At 37.2% G+C, this 21,807-nt stretch overlaps 1 protein-coding gene across 1 annotated transcript in view; it reads right to left on the bottom strand.

Annotated features, from left to right (window-relative positions):
• PLPP1 (phospholipid phosphatase 1) overlaps positions 1 to 21,807 on the bottom strand; it is an 86,243-nt gene that overhangs the window by 40,881 nt on the left and 23,555 nt on the right. The window contains exons 2-3 of the mRNA XM_042781445.1: positions 17,766 to 17,929; positions 9,945 to 10,225 (exon numbers count right to left, since the gene is read on the bottom strand). Coding sequence (XP_042637379.1) covers positions 9,945 to 10,225; positions 17,766 to 17,929 — 445 coding nt within the window. The remainder of the gene's footprint in view (positions 1 to 9,944; positions 10,226 to 17,765; positions 17,930 to 21,807) is intronic.

The following is a 21,807-nucleotide window of genomic DNA, read 5'->3' as shown; positions in this document are numbered from 1 at the left end:
TACTTTGGTCATGTTGTCAGAAGAGACCATTCTCTGGAAAAGGATATCATGCTTGGTAAAGTGGAGGGTCAGAGAAAAAGGGGAAGACCCTCATCAAGATGGAATGACACAGTGGCTGGAACAATAGGCTCAAGCATAGCAAGGACTATGAGGATGGTGCAGAACTGAGCAGTGTTTCTTTCTGTTGTACATAGGGTCGCTATGAGTCAGAGCCCAGTCAGTGGCACCTAACAACAACAAAAAGAACTGTTGAATGGAAAACTTATTTGCTCTGTAAGCTTTCACTCAAATCACAGTTCAAAAAAGAAAAATCATCCCGTACTTCTTTATATATTCTGCTATTACCATACAGAAAAAAAGAAGGCTGTCCAGTTTACACAAACACATTAAGAAACACAAATTCTGAACAAATGAAACTTTTTGGAGGCATAAAGTCTTCTTCAGTAATGTTGACAGTTAAATCATATAGAAGAAGCCACTCTTAGATGCATAGGTAGACAGGCTGAATGATCAGGTATGTCTAGGCAAAAGAAAATATAACCATAACCATATATAAGTTTGGCAGACAATATTTCTGTATGTATTTGTATGTGCTATGAGAATGTCCATATAAATAGAACTAACAGAGGGCAAAGTTATGACAACTTCTTAGCCATAGCCAACCACCTGAGCAAGTTGTTGGGCCTGTGGGCTCAGGACCATGGTTATAGGAGACATCAAGCTCAACTGGCCACAAAAACATTGTTCTACATACTACTCTGGTGAGTAGTGATCTTAAAAACTTGCAAGAGCCCATTTAGATGCAAAAATTGATCTCTCCTCACCTGGAGCAAAGAAGAATAAAGAACAAAGACCCAAGGATAAAATAAATCCAAGGGACTAGTGGACCATGTGAACCTCAGCCTATATGATCTGAGACCAGAAGAACTAGATAGTGCCTGGCTACCACTGTCAAGCACTCAGAAAGGGATTAGTACAGTAGATCCTGGATAAAGTGTAAGGAAAAAAATGTGGAACAAAAGTCAAAATCATAAAAAAAGACTAGATTTACTGGTCTGATAGACTGGTGAACCCCCCGGGATTATGGCCTAGTTACCCTTCAGGCCTAGAACTGAACTCACTCCCATGGATTCCAGCCAAATAACCGACAGGCATATAAAGTAAACACTGACACCAGGTGGGTACAGTTCTTAGAACAATCAATAATGGGAGATCAGAAGGGCAGTATTTGCACAGGGAGCTAGCTCAGAGGTCAGGAATGCATAGGAAAGAAGGACACAGGGAAAAGGTAACCACAGGGAGGAAGTGGGAAGAGAGCTGTTGCACTTATGGGGATTGTAATCAAAGTCATAAAACAAAATGTGTATGAACTGTTGTGTGGAAAACAAATTTCCTCTGTAAACCTACACCCAAATCACAATTTAAAAAAAAAAAAAAAAAAAAAGCAGCAGCCATTCTCTCAAAGGATAAACAGGTTTTACCAGGTATTTAAGTAACATAGCCAGTCATTCTAGTTATAATGGGTTTTACTATTATAGAGGGCACACCCTCAGACTTCAACTTCATTCACCTGTATATAAGCTGCATTCAAAATAGGAAGAAAGAAAAATTATATCTCAAATTCTGACCAATCTCTACAACCTAGAGATGCAATTAAACATCTAACAATACAAAATACAAACAATATATTGTATGATACAATATTGCCATAATCCAAACATAAATAGTTTATTGAATATCTGATTCATGTACTCAGGTAACCAGTCACTCAGAGTTCATCAGAAACACCAAGTTTGTGCTTTAAAAAAAGAAAGAAAGAAATCATTGCTATAGAGTTGATTCTGACTCATAGTAACCACACAAGACAAAACAAAATTGGTCCACAAAGTTTAAATCTTTATGGAAGCAGACTGCCACATCTTTCTCTCATAGAAAGGCTGGTGGGTTTGAACCATTAACCTTTTGGTTAGCAGCCAAATGCTTTAAGCACTGCAACATCAGGGCTCCTAGTTGGTGCTTAAACATACAGAAATAAAAACACATTAAAAAACACCAGCTGTGCACAATATGCATCCTGACAAAGCAGATATCACACAAGGTCAGGTTCCCATAAACCAGGACAGTACACTGTAAAGTGAGTTCCCACACCAAGAGTAGCAGCAGAAGCAGGTAGGTAATTGTTAGAAATACAAATTCTCAGGCCCCATCACAAACCTTCTGAATGGGACTTAGGGATTTGGCCCTGAAATCTGCATTTTAACAACCCCTCTGTGTGATTCTAAGGAACCACTAAAGATTGACAGCCACTGACCTAATCTAGAATCTTGAGTTGGAAAGAGAGCTAGAGTCTAGAACTACCTGGGCTCATTAGCAATTTTTATTAAAAAAAGAAAAAAAACTAAAGGCCATGCAACTCTCACTGGCATAGGCAATGACAGTTGGATGTCCTAATGCTGCAGACACGGCCCCTTTTAATTTATTTAAAGAAAAACCAAACGCACTGCCCTAGACTCAGATGTGACTCATAGCAACCCCTTCTTGGGTTTCCGAGGCGATACCGCTTTGGAAGTAGATTGCCCAACCTTCCTTCCGAGGAGTGGCTGGTGGGTTTGAACCACGAGCCTTCTGGTTAGCAGTCAAATGCCTTAGGCACTAAGCTACCAGAGCTCCCCGTTAATTTATAGCAAATAAATATTAATCAATGAATTAAAATAGTCTAGATATTAAAATTAATAAGCACTCCATTAAAATCCATCTATGTTCTCATTTCTGTGTTTAGGACCTAAAGGCCACCATAAAAGAAGCCCAGTAAAAAGTCCTGTGACATCAGACAGAGCATGAGAGTATGTGCATGTGTGAAGGGAGGGGGCAAGAGAAATAAAGAAAGAGAACAAAGGAGAAAAAGAACAAGATCAAAAACCAAAATTGTAGGAAAATCTCATCCTACAATGTAACTCTGACTCATTATAAAGTCAACAGAAATGGCTCATTCTGGGTGCTTATGTTCCTTTCTCCCTAATGTCAAACATTATAATTTTATAATTAAAAATTTACAGGGGGCAAGCTATGGAGATAAATTTAAAAAGAAGATTATACTAAAATCCTAATCAACTAAAGACAATGTCCAGACTGAAATATTTTCTCATTTTTGGCTTCCTGACTTTTAAAATTCAAAAGAAGAGGAAAAGTGAAGTCTGTGTCCAGCTTTCAAATTATATTCATAAGAGAAAAGTAACGAAAAGCCACAGCAATGGACCAACGTTAAACAGCTCCAAAACTGGCAACAACTAATTCATTCTGGGAATAATGATGAAAAGCCCATTTTTCTAGGAAGATACAAAGTCTGTCTAAACTTTCATTTCTATATTTGATTTTCCTTTATCCTTGTTCCAGAACTCAAAGCTTACTAAAGGATCTTCTCATGAAAAACTATAAATAATAATTAGTCTTAATGCAATTAAATTATCCAGATAATTTGAATTACCCAAATATTCATACAACTTTTAAAGAGATTGTTTTCCAGAACCTTACATGGGACTTTTTCCATTATTGTGGAAATTTTAAAAGATGATGATGCATTAGAAAAAAGTAGTGTACTAAAGTCAAAATTGTAATCATAGTAATAGTATATACCATCCAAATTACATACACTATAAAGAGACAAAAAATATTTCTTCCAGAAAAGGGAATAAAACATCAGGGAAGAAACTCTTATAAATGTTATACATTGAATAGCACTGTCATAAAATAACGAAACAATAATTGACAGAACTGAAAGGACAAAAAAAAAATTCAACAAATGGAGATTTCAAACTCCTCTAGGAGTAAATGATTAAACCACGCTGGCAGAAAATCAGAACTCCCAAGAAACGCCCAGAGCTACAGAAGTTGAAAAAGACAAGGACCTTCCCCCAAAACAAATGTCCTTAATTTGGACTTCCAGTCTCCTAAACTGTGAGAAAATAAATGTCTGTTCTTTGCTCACAATATCTATGTCACACTACCACTAGGAAACTAAGAAAGAAAAAGTACAACTGCCTTTATTCTCAGTCAAAATGAAGAGGAATATAGAAAATCTTAAGGAATCTATAAAAGAAGTTATTTCAACTAATATATGAGTTAAGCAAGGTTGTAGGGCAAAAAGTCGGTGACATAGTGCCCAAGGCATTTGACTGCTAACCAGAAGGCTGGTGGTTCAAACCCACCAGCCACTCCTCAGAAGGAAGGTTGGGCAATCTACTTCCATAGTGATACTGCCTCAGAAACCCAAGAAGGGGTTGCTATGAGTTGGGTCCAACTCAACAGCAGTGAGTTTGGTTTGGTTTTTGGAGGTATAAAAGCGATCTGTAATTCTACACACTACCAACGAAGAATTGGAAATTAATGTTTCAAAAATCTTTTCACAACGATGCCAAAAAACATAAAAAATTAGTGATGACTAAAAACTAAAACACACTATGCCCAAGGTGCTTGACTGCTAACCAGAAGGCTGGAGGTTCAAACCCACCATCCACTCCTCGGAAGGATGGTTGAGCAATCTACTTTCATAGTGATACTGCCTCGGAAATGCAAGGTGGGGTTGCTATGAGTCAGATCTGACTTGACAGCAGTGAGTTTGGTTTTTTGGGTTTAAATAAATGAAGGCATACATCATATTCATGAATTTGAATACTCAAAATTAAGATAGCATTTCTTCACAAATTGATCTGTAGTTTTGAAGCAGTAACAATCAAAATTATGGCAAAGGAAATACAAAGGACCTAGAATAGACAAATTGGGCAATCTACTTCCATAGTGATACTGCCTCGGAAACCCAAGGAGGGATCTATATGAGTTGGATCTAACTCTACGGCACATAACAACAACAACAACAGAATAGATAAAGCTTAGCTTCAAAATGAAAAACAATGCCAAAGGATTTAATACTACTTGATTATAAGACCCATTACTTGGCAATGCCACCACTCATGTGTCAGTTTGTCTTACTGTGGTAGCCTGTGTGTTGCTGTGATGCTGGAAATTATGCCACTGGTATTTCAAATACCAGCAGGGTTACCTGTCCAATGTGGGCAGGTTTCAACAGAGCTTCCAGACTAAGAAAGACTAAGAAGAATGTAGTGAGGTCCATTTCTGAAAAGATTGGTCACTGAAAACTTTATGATTAGCATAAAAACGTTGTCTGATATAGTGCCAGACGATGAGCCCCTCAAGTTAGAGGGCACTCAAAATACAACTAGGGCAGAGTAGCTTCCTCAAAGTAAAGATGACCTTAATGGCGTGGATGGAGTTCAGCTTTTGAGACTGTCATTTGCTGATGTGGCACAAGTCAAAATGAGAAGAAACAACTACAAACATTTATTAACAATCAAAATGTGGAATGTACTAAATATCAATCTAGGAAAAATGGAAGTTGTAAAAAATGAAATGCAACAAATAAAGATCAACATCCTAGGCATTAGTGAGCTGAAATGAACTGGTATTGGACATTTTGAATCAGACACTCCTATGGTCTAAAAGGCCAGGAATGACAAATTGAAAAGGAATGGCATCACAATCATTGTCAAAAAGAATATGTCAGGATCTATCCTGAAGTACAATAGTATCAGAGATATAATATCCTATGCCTACAAGAAAGGCCAGTTAATACTATACTTATTCGTAATATTTATATAACAACCATTAAAGCAAAGGTGAAGAAATTGACCAAACATGCAATCAAGATGTACTGATAATTACCGGCAAAGAGATCTATGAAAAGGAAATCAATACCATTTACAATAGCTACCAAAAAGAAAAAATACTTGGGGTAAATCCTACCAGAGACACAAAAGACCTATACAAAGAAAACTACAAAAGCCTACTTCAAGAAACCATAAAAGATCTACATAAATGGAAGAACATACCATGCTCATGGATAGGAAGATTGAACACTATGAAAATGTCAATACTCTCCAAAGCAATCAATATATTCAATGCAATCCCGATCCAGATTCCATCAGCATTCTTTAAGGACGTGGAAAAACCAATTACTAATTCTATATGGAAAGGAAAGAGCTCTCATATAAGTAAAGCACTTCTGAAGAAGAACAAAGTATGAGGTTTCACACTCCTGGGTCTCAAAACCTACTATACAACCACTGTAGTCAAAACAGCCTGGTATTGGTACAATGACACACAGATCAGTGGAATGAGATTGAGAACCCAGAAACAGATCCATCAACCTATGGTCAGCTAATCTTTGACAAAGGCCCAAAATCCATTTAGGGGAAGAGAGTCTCTTTAGCAAACAGAGTTTTGAGGGCAAGACTGGGTATCCATTTGCAGCAAAATGAAACAAGATCCATACCTAACACCATACACAAAAACTAACTCCAGATGGATCAAATACTTAAATGCAAAACCTAAAACTATAAACTTCATCAAGGAAAAAATAGGGGCAAACTTAGCAGCCCTAATATATGCATTAACAGACTACCAAACATAAGTAAAAGTGCATAAACAGCAGAAGATAAACTAGATGAATGGACCTTCTAAAAATTAAATTCTTATGCATTCAAAAGACTTCTCTAAAAGAGTAGAAAGAGAAACTACAGATTGGGAAAAGATATTCAGCAATGACATATCTGACAACAGACTTACCTATAATATTTATAGAAAACTCCAATACCTCAAAAAGAAAAAGACAAACAATCCAATTCAAAAATGGGCAGAAGACATGAATAGACGCTTTACCAAAGAGGATATCCAGGCAGCCAACAAACACATGAAGGAATGATCATGATCATCAGCCATTGGAGAGATGCAAATCAAAACAACAATGAGATACCATCTTGCCACAGCACTAATAGCAAAGTCCAACAAGACAGAAAATGACAAATGCTGATGAGGATGTGGAGAAATTGTGACTTTCATACACTGATGGTGGGACTGTAAAATGATACAAGCACTGTGGAAAGCAGTATGGCGATTCCTTAAAAAGTTAGAATTAGGAAAAAAAAAAAAAGTTGGAATTAGAAATACCATTTAATCCAGCAATCCTATTACTAGGTATATACCCTAAAGAAGTGACAGCAAGGACAAGAACAGATATATATGCACACTTATGTTCATCACAGCACTATCTACAATAGCAAAAGATGGAAATAACCTAGATGCCAATCAACAGAAGAATGGATAACCAAACTATGGTACATATACACTAAGCAACACTAAAGAATAACATAGAATCTGCAAGACACTGCGTGGATGAACTTGGAGGACATTATGCTGAGTGAAGTAAGTCAATTACAGAAGGATAAACATTGTATTAGTTCATTATTGTAAAAAGTCAAGGAAAGGTTTGTATCTGGAAGGAAACTTTCTTTGTTGGCTACCAGGGGTGGGAGGGGAAGGAAGGGAACACTGCAAAAATAAAAACAGTAATAATAAATTAATTTTTAAAAAATAGACAAAGAATGCTTTAGTCAGAGAAAGCATTTGTTGGATGATGAATAAATAAAGGAAACTGATACCCATTAAAACCCACTGCCACTAAGTCAATTTTGACTCATACTAATCCTACCAGAGAAAGATGAACTAAGGACGTGGAAAAAGCAATTACTAATTCTATATTCCAAGGCTGTAATATTTATTTATTTATTTTATTGTGGTGAAAAACATACATAAGAAGACATGTGCCAACGTAACACTTCCACATTTGCAGCTCAGGGACGTTGGTTACATTTTTTATGTTGTGCCACCATTATTGCGATCCTTTTCCAAAATATTCTACCACCTATTAGCATAAACTCCATGCCCTCCCCAAAAAAGCTTCCCCCTTCACCTCCATCCTCTTGGTAACTACTAATATTCTTTGATTTCTCTCTCTGTCTCTCTGTCTCTCTCTCTCTCTCTCTCATATCTCAGGATCATATATAAAATTTAATACTCACCTGCCTTCCTTAACTTAATCATATATAAAAAGTAAGGCTGACAATGCTGAGACTTGAGGTGAGGAATAAGCTCTGCTACTAATTAGTGGGTTTACTTAATATAACTGGGTCTCTGTTTCCTTATGCATAAATTACAGGAGTTGGACAAGATAACCTTTGGGGTTCTAAACATTCTAAACATTCATGTGTAATAGTCCTCCAAAATGTAGACAGGGTGTTATTCAGAAGGCAACCTGAGGACCTAGAGCTGCCAAGATATAAACCAAGGTATCTTACCAAAAGTATACTCTAAAACCAAACAAAACCAAAATCACTGCCGTCGAGTCAATTAGACTCATAGCACCCGTCCTTGGGTTTCCAAAGTAGTATCTCTATAGAAGTAGATTGCCCAATCTTCCTGCTGAGGAGTGGCTGGTGGGTTTGAACCTCCAGCCTTCTGGTTAGCAGTCAAATGTCTTAGGCACTATGCCACCAGAGCTCCTAAAACATACTCTAAGAATAATAAAAGATCTAGCATGATTGGAATAGACTGGGGTTGACAAACTATGATCCTAGGGCAGCCACTGTTTGCATAAATAAAGTTTTACTGGAACACAGCCATAATTATTCATTTAAGTATTATCTATGGTTGCTTTTCTGTTCAAGGCCAGTGTTGAAGAGTTGTGAGAGAGATATATATGCTCCCAAAAGTCTAAACTATATACTATTCGGCCCCTTAAGAAAAAGTTTGCTGAACGAAGGAACTGATAACGTTGATTCATAAACAAAACGAGCTCAGCACGGAAAATTATATGGAACAAAGAAATCAACACCATGAAAAAGCACGTAACAAAATGACAGCAACAAATTCATACTTATCAATAATTACATACCTGGCAAGGGACTTAGATCTCTAAGATTTGTAGAAAACTCCAATGCCTCAACAGCAAAGGGATTAACAATCCAATTGAAAAATGGGCAGAAGATATGAATAGACACTTCACCAAGGAGGATATTCAGGTGACCAGCAAATACATGAAGAGATGCTCACAATCATTGGCCATCAGAGAGATGCAAATCAAAACAACAATGAGATACTATCTCACCCTAGCACTGATGCCAAGGTTCAACGAGGCAGAAAACAACAAATGCTGGCAGGGGTGTGGAGAGATTGGGACTCTCATACACTGCTGGAGGTACTGTGAAGTGATAACAACCACTGTGGAAAGCAGTATGGCGATTTCTTAGAAAGCTGGAATTGGAGATATCATTTGACTCAGCAATCCCATTACTAGGTATATATCCTAGAGAGGTGAAAGCCATGATAGCAACAGATATATGCACACCCATGTTCATCACAACACTACTGACAACAGCAAAAAGATGTAAACAACCTACGTGCCCATGAACAGAAGAGTGGATGACCAATCTATGGTACACACACACAATGGAATGCTATGCAGCCCTAAAGAATAATGTAGAGTCTGCAAAACACCACATAGCATGAATGAACTTGGAGGACATTATGCTGAGTGAAATAAGTCAATCACAGATGGACAAATATAGTATTGTTGTGGAGGGTCATGGAAAGGTTTATATATGGAGGGAAACTTTCTTTGTTGGTTGCCAGGGGTGGCAGGGGAGAGGGGGCAACAATGCCACACACACAAAAAAAAAGTACTGACCCATGTCACTTTAATTTTATGTATTTCACTATATATAAATTATATTTCAAAAAAAATGCTTTTTTTTAAAAAAAATAAAAAGTTTGCTGACCCATGGACTAAATGAGGTCGATTTTACATTTCTTGTTATACACTGGAGATGAAAAGATTTGCATTAAAAATGTCTGAAACAGGACAAAATGCAAGGAAGAAATAAAAAAGAAAGAATGAGGAGAGAAAACAGGTCATCTTCTCAATTCACCTCCCTTAAACTAGCCTCTCTAAGTTAGCAGATGGCTCATCATCTAATTACTGAAACCATTCATTTCCAGAACACACAATATAAAAGCATTAGTGATTTAAAACTCACCTGCCTTCCTTAACTTTTTCTGCATTCCCTCTACAAATGTAGGTTTCAATGTAACCATCACTGCAGTTGATTTTTGACCAATCTGGGTCACAAACATCCAAGAAGTGAGGCCGCAGCCTGCCTATCGAATATTTGGCAATGTCAGTCAGGGACTGACTAGCAGCTGCACCAAATAAAAATGTTCCAACGGCTTTGTAAATAGTGGCTATGTAGTTATTCCTCATAAAGGAATTTGAGTGCAAAATGTTAAAGTAAACAGATATGGTTTCTCCAAGAATCATCTGAAAAAGAAACAGAGAAATAATTTGTTAAAGAAGCAACAAAGTACTTTAAACAAAACAGAATAGGAATAGTAAATCACAATTTAAAAAAAAAAAAAAAACCTTTGTTTTAAAATATCTTCTTTTTTTCTTTACAAATAGGTGATCAACTTAAGATATTCTAATCTAAACCACACACACAGAAAAAAAAGTGTCAGATCAACTGTGGATGCCGCTTACAGAGCAACTGCTGAGCAAAAATAATTACGAAGTCTACCCGAACAACAAGAATTTCTTTCTTTTCTTGAATTCAAATAAGCTGAGCATTAAGTGAACAATGATATGTTCATGGTTTGTTCAAGACTTGTTTAAACTTCTCCAATGAGAATATCCCTTATACAAGTACTAGTATCTGACAGTCTTCATTTATTCTCAAACATTCCTTTGAATGAAAGACATCTGTGTGTCAAAAAGGATAAAATAGTTTCATGAAGTAAAAAATTTAATATAAATGCAGGGATCTAACGATGAAGCCAAAGGGCACAGAAGGCAGAGATGAACTGACAATGTCCACCAGTTCTGCCTTTCCAAAAGACTTTAAATCATCATTTGGCAAATCTCATTAAAAGAGCTGGTATTTTCCCTTTTCCCAAAAAAAAAGTTCGAGTCACTCTTCCCTCTTTATTTTTCAATGGCTCTTGCAAAATTAAAGTTAAATTAAGCCTTCCCATAAACAACTCTTTTGTAAATTTTCCCAGATTATAATAGAGCGCGCGCATGCGTGTGTGTGTGTGTGTGTGTATGTGTGTGTCTATACACTGGCCGGAAAGGAGGAAGATAGTTTTCAAATAACAATTGTTGCTGTTGTTGTTATGTGCCGTCGAGTCAGCCCTGACTCATAGCGACCCCTCCTTGGGTTTCCGAGGCAGTATCACCACGGAAGTAGGATTGCCCAACCTTCCTTCCGAGGAGTGGCTGATGGGTCTGAACCGCCAGCCATCTGGTGAGCAGTCAAGTGCCTTAGCCACTATGCTACCAGAGCTCCCTCAAATAACAATATGACTAATATATGAAGATTTGTTCAAAAGGAAAAAGGAGTTCAAGATATTTTCAAAGAAACAGGTACAAACAATCAATTAATTTATCTAGCCCACATTAGTGTAATGAGTTTACGCATAAAAAGTTCCAAACACTTTCAAGTTCGCAGACTAATATCCTGAGAAATTAAAATATTGAATTATAAAAGAAATTACATTTAATGATAATAAGTAAACCACATTCTAGCTACCTGAGACCAAAATACATTAAGAATGGCCTGCTTATTAATTTGTGTATGAGGAGGGAAGATATGTAATTAATTACTTTCAATTAAAATACATACTAGTTTTCCTGCTTCATCTTAACTTTACATAAATAATTTTACAAATCATTCAAACATTTCTACTTAGTGAGGATTAACTGTCTTCAAGGTGAGCCTTGCCATAGGTGAAATAAATAGCTGCCTCTCTAAAAGGGATTTCAACAAGGACCTGATACCAACAATTCTTTCATCATCTGGCTCAATGGCTCCTACAATTCCATAATTAGAATTTTATAACTTAGACAACTAGACTGTGAATGTTACAAAAGTAAGGATGATTTTTTAATTGATGAACAGAAAACTGGTTGACCACACTCACCTAAAACAGAGTAGGTGGTCAATAAATTTTAATTGAAAGTATTGCCTTTTGGGTAAAAAGCAAGCACCCTTAGCCTAAATACAACAAGCCTCATAGAAATACAGTCCTTAACCAAAACCAAGCCCAACTCACTGCCACTGAGTCTATTCCAATGCACAGCAACCTCCTCTGGGTTTCTGAGGCAGTAAATCTTTACAAAGGGTAGATCACCCACTCAGTTTCCTTCCATGGAGTGGGCTGGTGGGTCCTTAATGGGAATGAATTAATCATATCCTTTTCTGAAGACAGGTCTTACAGAGAGGGAAAATCATACTTATTTCTAAGAATACCAACGCTCCACAATTTGCATATGGCTGGGGGGGGTGGTTGTGCATGGCCTCAAGTAGCCTTGTATTAAAGTATACATTGACTCAAGCCATTATAGTGGTCCAGTCACTTCCCTGACAGACTGGTAATAAGAAACAATTTATCTCAAATTTCATTATGGAATTGACCATTGATGGTTAAAAACCACATATATTATTCACAATTTTAGCAGTTGAAACTCCCACATTTTAGCTGTTCTTCTTGCTTAATCACTCAATTATTTTCCAGAAACAACTACTTATCTATCTTCATGAGTATTCCTAGTCATAATCATCATTCTTGAAAGCCAGCCAAACAGTGGTTCCTGCCAGCGATGGTAGGAAGTCAGCTGGACAGGTACACTCAAAGCACTGGGCACAAATTAAAGGCTGATTCATAGAAGCAGTGTAAGGCAGAAAACTAACCCTTAATACTAGGGGGCAGGAGGGTTATCAAAAGCTGACTAGTCCCTGATTAACTTACACCATTTGTTTATTATGTTCTGCCTCTTTATTCAGAGTAATAGACAATAAGGAAGTTCTAAGTCAAGTCCTCCAAGTGAAATGTAGGGATGTGCTTGTGCACGTACTAATGAGATAACCATATTCTTTTGTTTCATTTTAGAACATTATCCTGCTCTTTGAGCCATTTATGCCAGCCAACTCTTAGCTTCTGGTGAAGTCTACGCATAAGCCAACATGGCCTAATCCTAGAACTAAAATGAGTTGTCATGTGTTCTTTTATTTACATAGATGCTAACAAAATGCTAAATTAATAATCAAGTAAAAACAATATTTGGGGGAATAAGACAGAACACTCATGCAGATTAAAAGCTAATTATTATCTAAATCAATGTAGTTCAACCTTTTTTAAACTGATATTCCCCATAATATTCTCTCTCTGTTGTTTCTGGTTAGGTGCTGTCAAGTTGGTTGCAGATCACAGCAACCCTATATACAACAGGAAGAAACATTACCCAGTCTTGTGCCATCATCACCACCGTTGCTATGTTGGAGCTCATCTTTGTAGCCACTGTGTCAATTCATCTCCTTGAAGGTCTTCTTCTTTTTTGCTGACCCTTAACTGTATCAAGCATGAAGTCCTTCTCCGGGAATTGGTCTCTACTGATAACATGACCAAAGTACAAGAGACAAAGTCTTACCATCCTCGCTTTTAAGGACCACTCCAACTATCTCTCTCCCAAGACAAATTTGTTCGTTCTTCTGGCAGTCCACAGTATATTCAATATTCTTCACCAACACCGTAATTCAAAGGCATCAACTCTGCTTCAATCTTCCTTATTCACTGTCCAGCTTTCACATGCATATGAGGTGACTGAAAATACCACGGCTTGGGTCAGGTACACCTGTCTTCAAAGTGACATCTTTGCTCTTTAACACTTTAAAGAGGTTGTGGTGTTTTGTTTTGTTTTGTTTTTGTTTTTTGCAGCAGTTGTCCAATGTAACACATCATTGGATTTCCTGACTGCTGCTTCCATGGATGTGGACTGTGAGTCCAAGTAAAATGAAGTCCTTGACAACTTTGATCTTTTCTCCATTTATGAAGATGTTGATTACTGGTCCAGTTGTGAAGATTTTTGTTTTCTTTATGTTGAGGTGTAATCCATACTGCAGGCTGTAGTCTTTGATCCTCATCAGCAAATGCTTCAAGTCATCTTCATTTTCAGCAAGCAAAGTTGTGTCACCTGCATATCACAGGTTGTTAATGAGTCTTCTCCAATCCTGATGTTGAGTTCTTCTTTATATAGTCCAGCTTCTTGGATTATTTGTTCAGTATACAGATTGAATAAATATGGAGGAAGGACACAACTCTGATGTACACTTCTCCTGATTTTAAACCATCAGTAACCCCTTCTTCTGTTCAACAACTATCTCTTGGTCTGTGTACAGGCTCCTTATGAACACAATTAAGTGTTCTGGAATTCCCTTTCTTCACAATGTTATCCATAATTTGTTATGATCCACACAGTTAAATACCTCTGCATAGTCAGTAAAACACAGGTAAACACCTTGCTGGTATTCTTTGCTTTCAGCCAAGATCCATCTGATATCAGCAATGATATCCCTCATTCCATATCCTCTTCTGAAACCCGCTTGAATTACTGGCAGTTCCCTGGGTAGGTACTGCTGCAATTATTTTTTAATTATCTTCAGCAAAATTTTAGTTGTGTATGATATTAATGATGCTGTCAGGTAATTTGTGCATTCTGTTGGATCATATTCTTTTTTTGCACGGGTACAAACATGGATCTCTTCTAGTTAGTTGGCCAGGTAGCTGTTTTCCAAATTTCTTGCCTTAGATTAATAAGTGTTTCCAGTGTTGCATCCATTTGTTGAAACATCTCACCCGGTATTCTGTCAATTCCTAAAGCCTTGCTTTTCACCAATGCCTTCATTCTCTCATTATCTCCTTTGTATCTCCACCAACCAAGATGATTTTATTAGTCTCTACACTGTCCCATAGTTTTATTTCCTCTATTCAGGGCCAAAAAAAATTTAAAAATTAAAATCACTACTGCATTTCCCCATCACCCACTCCCTGCTGTTGTTGTTGTTGTTATGTGCTGTTGAGTCGGACCCAACTCACAGAGACCCCTCCTTGGGTTTCCGAGGCACTACCGCTACGGAAGGAGCTCTGGTAGTGTAGTGCCTAAGGTACTTGACTGCTAACCAGAAGGCTGGCAGTTCAAACCCACCAGCTACTCCTCAGAAGAAAGATGGAGCAATCTACTTCCGTAGTGATACTGCCTCAGAAACCCAAGGAGGGGTCACTATGAGTCAGGTCAGACTTGACAGCACATAACAACAACAACAACAACATCACTACGGAAGTAGATTGCCCAACCTTCCTTCTGAGGAGTGGCTAATGGGTTTGAACCGCCAGCCTTCTGGCTAGCACTCAAGTGCCTTAGGCACTCTGCTACCAGAGCTCCTCCACTCCCTGGTAACCATCTCTAAATACCTCCATTCCCTTTATTCTACTCTTTCTTGAAACTCAAAACTGTCACATCAAATCCAACAGATTTTTATCAATCCTCATTTGCCTTAACTTTCTGGTAGTAGTTGATATCAATGACCATTTTCTCCTTATTAAAATTCTCCCTTGCCTTCAGAGAAATTATATTAAACCTGGTTTTCTATCAGTCTCCCTCAATCACAGAAATTCTGTGGTTCATTAGCAAGACATGTCAAAGGCACTGTACGAAGTCTGATTTTTTTTTAAAGAAATACTTTTATTTCAAGTAAATAAAATGAAACATATATAATTCTAACCAAGTACTGCCTGAAAGAAGTCAAGTTAATAAGCTGAAATTATTTAAAATTAGTACATAATAAAACCACTACTCTAACCATTGCTTGTCTTTGTGAATATTATTGATTAAAAAAATAGTACTTTATAGCACTTTTGTTGTTGTTGTTATGTGCTGTCAAGTCAGACCCGACTCATAGCGAGCCCTCCTTGGGTTTCCGAGGCAGTATCAGTAGGAAATAGATTGCCCAACCTTCCTTCCGAGGAGTGGCTGGTGGGTTCGAACCGCCAGACTTCTGGTTAGCAGTCAAGTGCCTTAGGCACTATACTACCAGAGCTCCCCGATAGCACTTTTAGTGTGTTGTTGTTTTTAAGAAATCTATACTCTTATTAATTTACTTTCCCTTTCATTAAATATGAAGATAACCTCTCTCACAAGCTATGTTCAAACAGTCAAAAATTCTAAGTTAATGAAAAATGACTAATGAGTCTTCACTAAACATGCCTTTTGTCAGGCCTACTGTGTCCGGCTGTGTCAGCTGTAGGCACCGACCTGGTGCTCAGCCGTCGCAGCCTGCTCTGCTGCAGCCCTGCCTCCTGAAGGGGATTTCTGTAGTGATGCTTGGGTGGCATCCCTTTTACTAGACCAAAAGGAAAGCAGAATTGAAAGAGAATTGTATTCTTACAGTGTTGATTTAAGCCCTCGAATCTTGTCTGAAATCAGTTATTATTTGCAACTAAGAGTCCTAATAAGAACTTTATATTTAAGTAGTTAGCAATCTCTCAGAAACAAATACATTTTAAAAAATAAATAAAAACTCTCCTTAGTGAAAGAGCCGTGATGGATTTGACTTTCTTTTCATACTAAAAACTCAGTATAAAGATTTACCTAAATTAAAGGGAGTCATTGCTTTAAAAAAAAAAAAAAATCACCATATTATAGCAGAATCATTGTATAATTACATACTACCTTAGTTTCACTCATGTGAACATACACCAAACACCTATGACATGCCAGCCTCCATTCCAGGAGGTGAGAATACTAAGATGAACCAGATGCCCTGTCTGCCTTCAAGAAGCTCACAATTTTGTGACACAAGCATTTGTATAGCCAAGATTTTCTTTTATTAATTATGTACCACGAATTATGAACTGACTGATTTTCATTGTTAACGAGGTACTATCATAATTTTTTAATAAGATACTTAATTTTGTAAATTAGGAAGTTTTTGATTTTTTAAAAAATAAACTCCAAAAGCAGAAAAGATATATATGCTGTCATCTTGCTGGCCTATATCCTAGATAAACAAAACAAATTCACTGCTGTTGAGTCAGATCCAACTCACAGTGACCTCTCCTTGGGTTTCCAAGGCAGTATCACTACAGAAGTAGATTGCCCAACCTTCCTTCCAAGGAGTGGCTGGTGGGTTTGAACCGCCAGCCTTCTGGTTAGCACTTAGGCACTAGCCACCAGAGCTCCAATATCCTAGATAGAACCATAATTTTTACTTTTAAATAAAATAAATCTTATTTCTAAAGTTACAAATTATGGAGCACAAAACTGTTAAATTGTACAATTTCTGGGTCAAGAGATTATAAAATCATCCATCTAGTCCAACCACTGAAGTCTTCTCTCTAAAGCCACCTTCTCTAAGCATTTCCACCTGAAATACTGAAAGCAACAGTTATTGAGGTTCAGGAATCAGTCTTGTCATCAATACCAGTAAAAATTCTTTTGTGTTCACTGCTAATTATGCACAGAACTACAGCTTTTCCCTCCATTTATGGAATTAACTATAAATGCTTTAAAGTAACCATGAATTAAATGAAGTTTTAACCTTAGTTAGCAATTTTTCTTTTCTAGACTCCAGTGACTAAAGAGACATGGCACATCCACAGAGATACAATGAATTCTTACAAAACAATATCCTAGGTATAAAGTATGCTAGAAATGTAGTGATAAAACATTCAGCAATCTATTGCATAATTTCTGTAATAATAGTATTAGATCTCTTAACATCACAGTGACATAGAAAAATGAGCATACAACATACAGGTATTCAATAATGTTATTCTGATATACATTGTTATTCTTTTGGCTACACTTAAAATAACTGAGATTATCTTGATCAAATAACAGCTTTTTAAAGGCTAAAAAAAAAATTACATCTTGTTTTGGAGGATTACACATTTAATCATTAACACATTAACAAAAAATTAAACAACTGCCCAAAAGTGATAAACTTGGAAAAGTGGATTTAACTTACAACGATAATACTGAATGGAATGATTATTCCACCTAATAACGCATAAGGTATGGTGTCTTCTTTGTAAGGGTACTGGATGGACTCATCATTACAGAATACTCCTCGATGGAAGGGGGTATGCCTTGAAGTAAGAATTGCAAAAGGCAATCCAGCTAGCAAAAGGAATAAATGAAAATATCATTAAAAAAGAAATATCAAAACTAATTAATGGCAACAATTATCCCGGAGACAGTATTTAAAAATGCATTTGCAGTGGAAATAAATGAGCACATGTAAAAAGGAAATGCAGCAATGCATGCAACAGTAAGTTAGAAATATTATAGTTTAGGGTAAAGATATTTTTTCTATAGGAAACAAAGCTTCCAAGTCTTCTATTAACCAACTGAACTAAGAGCATGCTCCTCTGTTTCTGTTCAAATACACTGAACGGATTTTGGAAAGCATCTTCTCCTGCTCTTGTTGTCATTTGACCACTAGGTTTTTAACACTATTTCTAAGCCAATTTGTCACTGACTTTGCTTCCAAAAGGAAAACAGCGTTCTTACATTCCCCATTTTGTTCCTATATTACTACCACATTTGGAAAGATCATGGTCACTGGCTAAGCTATCAGAGTACCTAAATAAAGTTTTATCTACTCATTTCTGTACTGTCAACATCAGCTTTAGAAAAAAAAAACCAAACTCACTGCCCTCGAGTCGGATCCGACTCATAGCGACCCCTCGTTGGGTCTCTGAGGCGGTATCACTAAGGAAGTAGATTGCCCAACCTTCCTTCCAAGACACCAGCTTTAGAGTGGTTGTGAAAAAGAAGTTCAAATTCAAATGAAGTTTCTTAATAAAAGATGAGCAACAGAGTCAAGCACAAGAGCATTTAAAAGACAGCTGGCTCTTTATGTTTTCATCTTTAACGTTTCCCCAAAGATTGTACTTCACATTCACATCCTAAAATGCCTAAATGTGGTCTTTAAGAATTCAGTTTTCCTATGCTTCAGTGAATCTGGTATATTGCTTAATACTGCAGCATAATGACTGTTACTGCTTTTTAAAGAGATACAGTTTAGCAGAAGTCCCCAACATGAAGTATGCTTTAAGACTTACCAATAATGGAAGGCTCTCTGGCTCTCTCCCTAAGGGATTCATTCTCCCATCAGCAACACCACAAGTAAGATAACATACTCACCATAGGTTCACTGTGTTATCTTTCCCTGAAGCACCAAGTTGTGCTGATCATTTACAGTTCTCATTAACTCCACTAAAGCCCTAAAGGCTGACGAATAACCAAGCCTCTACCACTTTGCTGAATGCTCTGGTGGTGGAGTGGTTAAACACTTGGCTGAACTGATAGGCTGGCAATTCAAACCCGCCAGCTGCTGTGTTCCACAGGAGAAAGATACAGAAGTCTGCTTCTGTAAAGACTACAAGCCTTGGAAACTCTATGGGGCCGTTCCACTCTGTCCTATAGGGCTACTATGAATTGTAATTGACTCCATGCAATGGGTTCTAGAATACTGTTCAGCTATAAAGAATTGAATTTCTGATACATGCTATTTCATCAATGAACCATGAAAACATCATACTGAGTGAAGTAAGTCAGACAGAGAAGGATATATACTATATGATTCCACTTATATTAAATATGAAGGACCTTTAGTGGTGCAGTGGTTAAAGCACTATGTTATCAACCAGAAGGTAACAGTTCAAAGCTACCAGCTGCTATGCAGGAGAAAGATGTGGCAGTTTGTTTCTGTAAAGATTTTGACTTGGAAACTCTATGGGGTACTCCTACACTGTCCTATAGAGTTGTTAGGAGTCAGAATTGACTTGACAGCAACAGATACTAAATATCCAGAACAGTAAATGCATGGAGACCAAAGATTGTTAGTGCTTACTGGGGCTTAAGGAGCAATGAGTTTCTGTTAAGAGTAATGAACAAGTTTGGAAATGGACAGTGGGGATGGTTGTAAACCACAGTGAGTGTAATAAATGTCACTGAATTGTACACGGAAGTGTGGATAAAACATCAAATGTTCTGATATATAAACATCACAATAAAAAACAATAATAAAGGTAACAAACAATTGGTCTCCTCTTCCAGAGCAAAGAAGAATGAAGAAAACCAAAGATATATGGAAACAATTAGTCCAAGGGAGTATTGGACCATGCAAACCTCAGCCTACATGACCCTGAGTCCAGAAGACCTAGATGATGGCCAGCTACCACTGTTAACCACTTGGAAAGTGATCAAAATAGGAGATTCTGGATAGAGTGGGAGAATAATGTAAAACAAAACTCAAAATTATAAAAAAGACCAGGCTTACTGGTCTGACAGAGACTGGTAAAACCCCCAAGACTGGGGCTCTTAGTCACTCTTCGAGTCTGGAATTCAACTCACTCCCGTGGCTTCCAGTCAAACAACTGACAGGCATATAGGTGAAGATTTACACCATGTAGGTACACTCCTTGGAACAATCAACCATGGGAGGTTAGAAGGGCAGTATTTGCACAGGGAGATTGCTCAGAGGGCAGGAATGCATAAGGAGGCAGAACATAACAACAGGGAGGAAGTGGGAAGAGAGCTGTTACACTATGGGGACTGCAATTAATGTCATGAAACAAAATGTGTATGAACTGTTATAGGGAAAATGAATTTGCTCTGTAAACTTTCACCCAAATCACAATAAAAAAGTAATAATGATAATAAAGAAAATTTTTTCATAAACAGCACTGCTAACAACTTGTTTCTCACCTCCAGCTTATGGTGTTTATATCCTTATGTTTCTATTACAGAGAGTGAGGGGAAAAACATTTCCTAGGAGGGCAAGAGTGAGCATACACAAGTGTAAAGAACGAACAGTAACAACAAAACTGTATTAGAGCTGACTTTGCTAATGGATCTGTAACCAAAACCAAACCCAACCTACTGCCATTGAGTTGATTCCAACTCATAGTGACCCTACCTGAAAAAGCTGAATTGTCCCATAGGGTTTTTAAGGCTGTGAATCTTTATGGAAGCAGACTGCCACATCTCTCACACTGAGTGGCTGATGGCTTTGAACTGCTGACTGTTCAATTAGCGCTTTAACCACTGTGTGACCAGGGCTCCTCAAATGACCCTTACTATATCTTACATCTGAGTTCAGAATATCTCCAAATTGTTTGTATTCGTAGGAATGGGTTAAGTGTCCCAGCCTTCAATACAAACAATACTATTGCAGCACAGCTTCAAAAGAATGGGTACAATCTTTTTGTACTTCTCAGCATACACTGTGAGGGCAAACACTCAGAACAGTGATTTTATTTGTTTGCCTCCCCTATAGAGTAACTCAATGCTTAACCTTCAGTCAATAACCACATTTTAACCCAATGAGCAAACTTATTTTATATTTACAAATAACCAGGACTTCTACAGTTCATCATTTAGTAAAAACACTATACAAAGTAACGGAAACATTCACTGTCTGCACTGCTTATTTCTGAATTGGTTGAATTTCTCAAGGAACATTATTTTGGAGAAAGAAGAGATAATTTGTTATTAAGAAAATTAAATTCATACAAAATACAACTAGCATCCAAAACTCACTAAGCTTCCTGATCTTATAATGAAAAATGTTATTAACATAGATATTCAATAATATTAAGGTTTCTTTTTTTCTTTGACCACAAAAATGTTAGAAATTACTCTTAGATTTACAGCAGAAAAAGTGCATGCGTATTTTTCAGGATAGACAGGAATCAAAATCACACCTGAGGATAATTGTTACTTTTCATTAAAATTATTTTTTCATTAAAAAAAAAAAGGAATATTCTAATTGACTGGTTATTGTGAGTGAATCCATTGAGCAATGAGTTTTGCTAGGTGCTAACCATCAGGAATTCAAAGTTAAATAAGGAACACTACATATTATAATAACAGAGGAACAAAGTGACCTGATGTATAACAGAATAAAACACTGCCCAGTCCTGTGCCACCCTCACAATCACTGCTATTTAAGCCCATAGTTGCAGTCACTGTGTCAATCCAACTCGTTAAGGGTCCTCTTT

The sequence above is a fragment of the Orycteropus afer genome, unplaced genomic scaffold (genome assembly GCF_000298275.1).
Source record: "Orycteropus afer afer isolate SDZICR_OR568_19922 unplaced genomic scaffold, OryAfe1.0 scaffold00122, whole genome shotgun sequence".
Classification (NCBI taxonomy): Eukaryota; Metazoa; Chordata; class Mammalia; order Tubulidentata; family Orycteropodidae; genus Orycteropus; species Orycteropus afer.
This window is presented reverse-complemented; position numbering and strand designations above follow the sequence as displayed.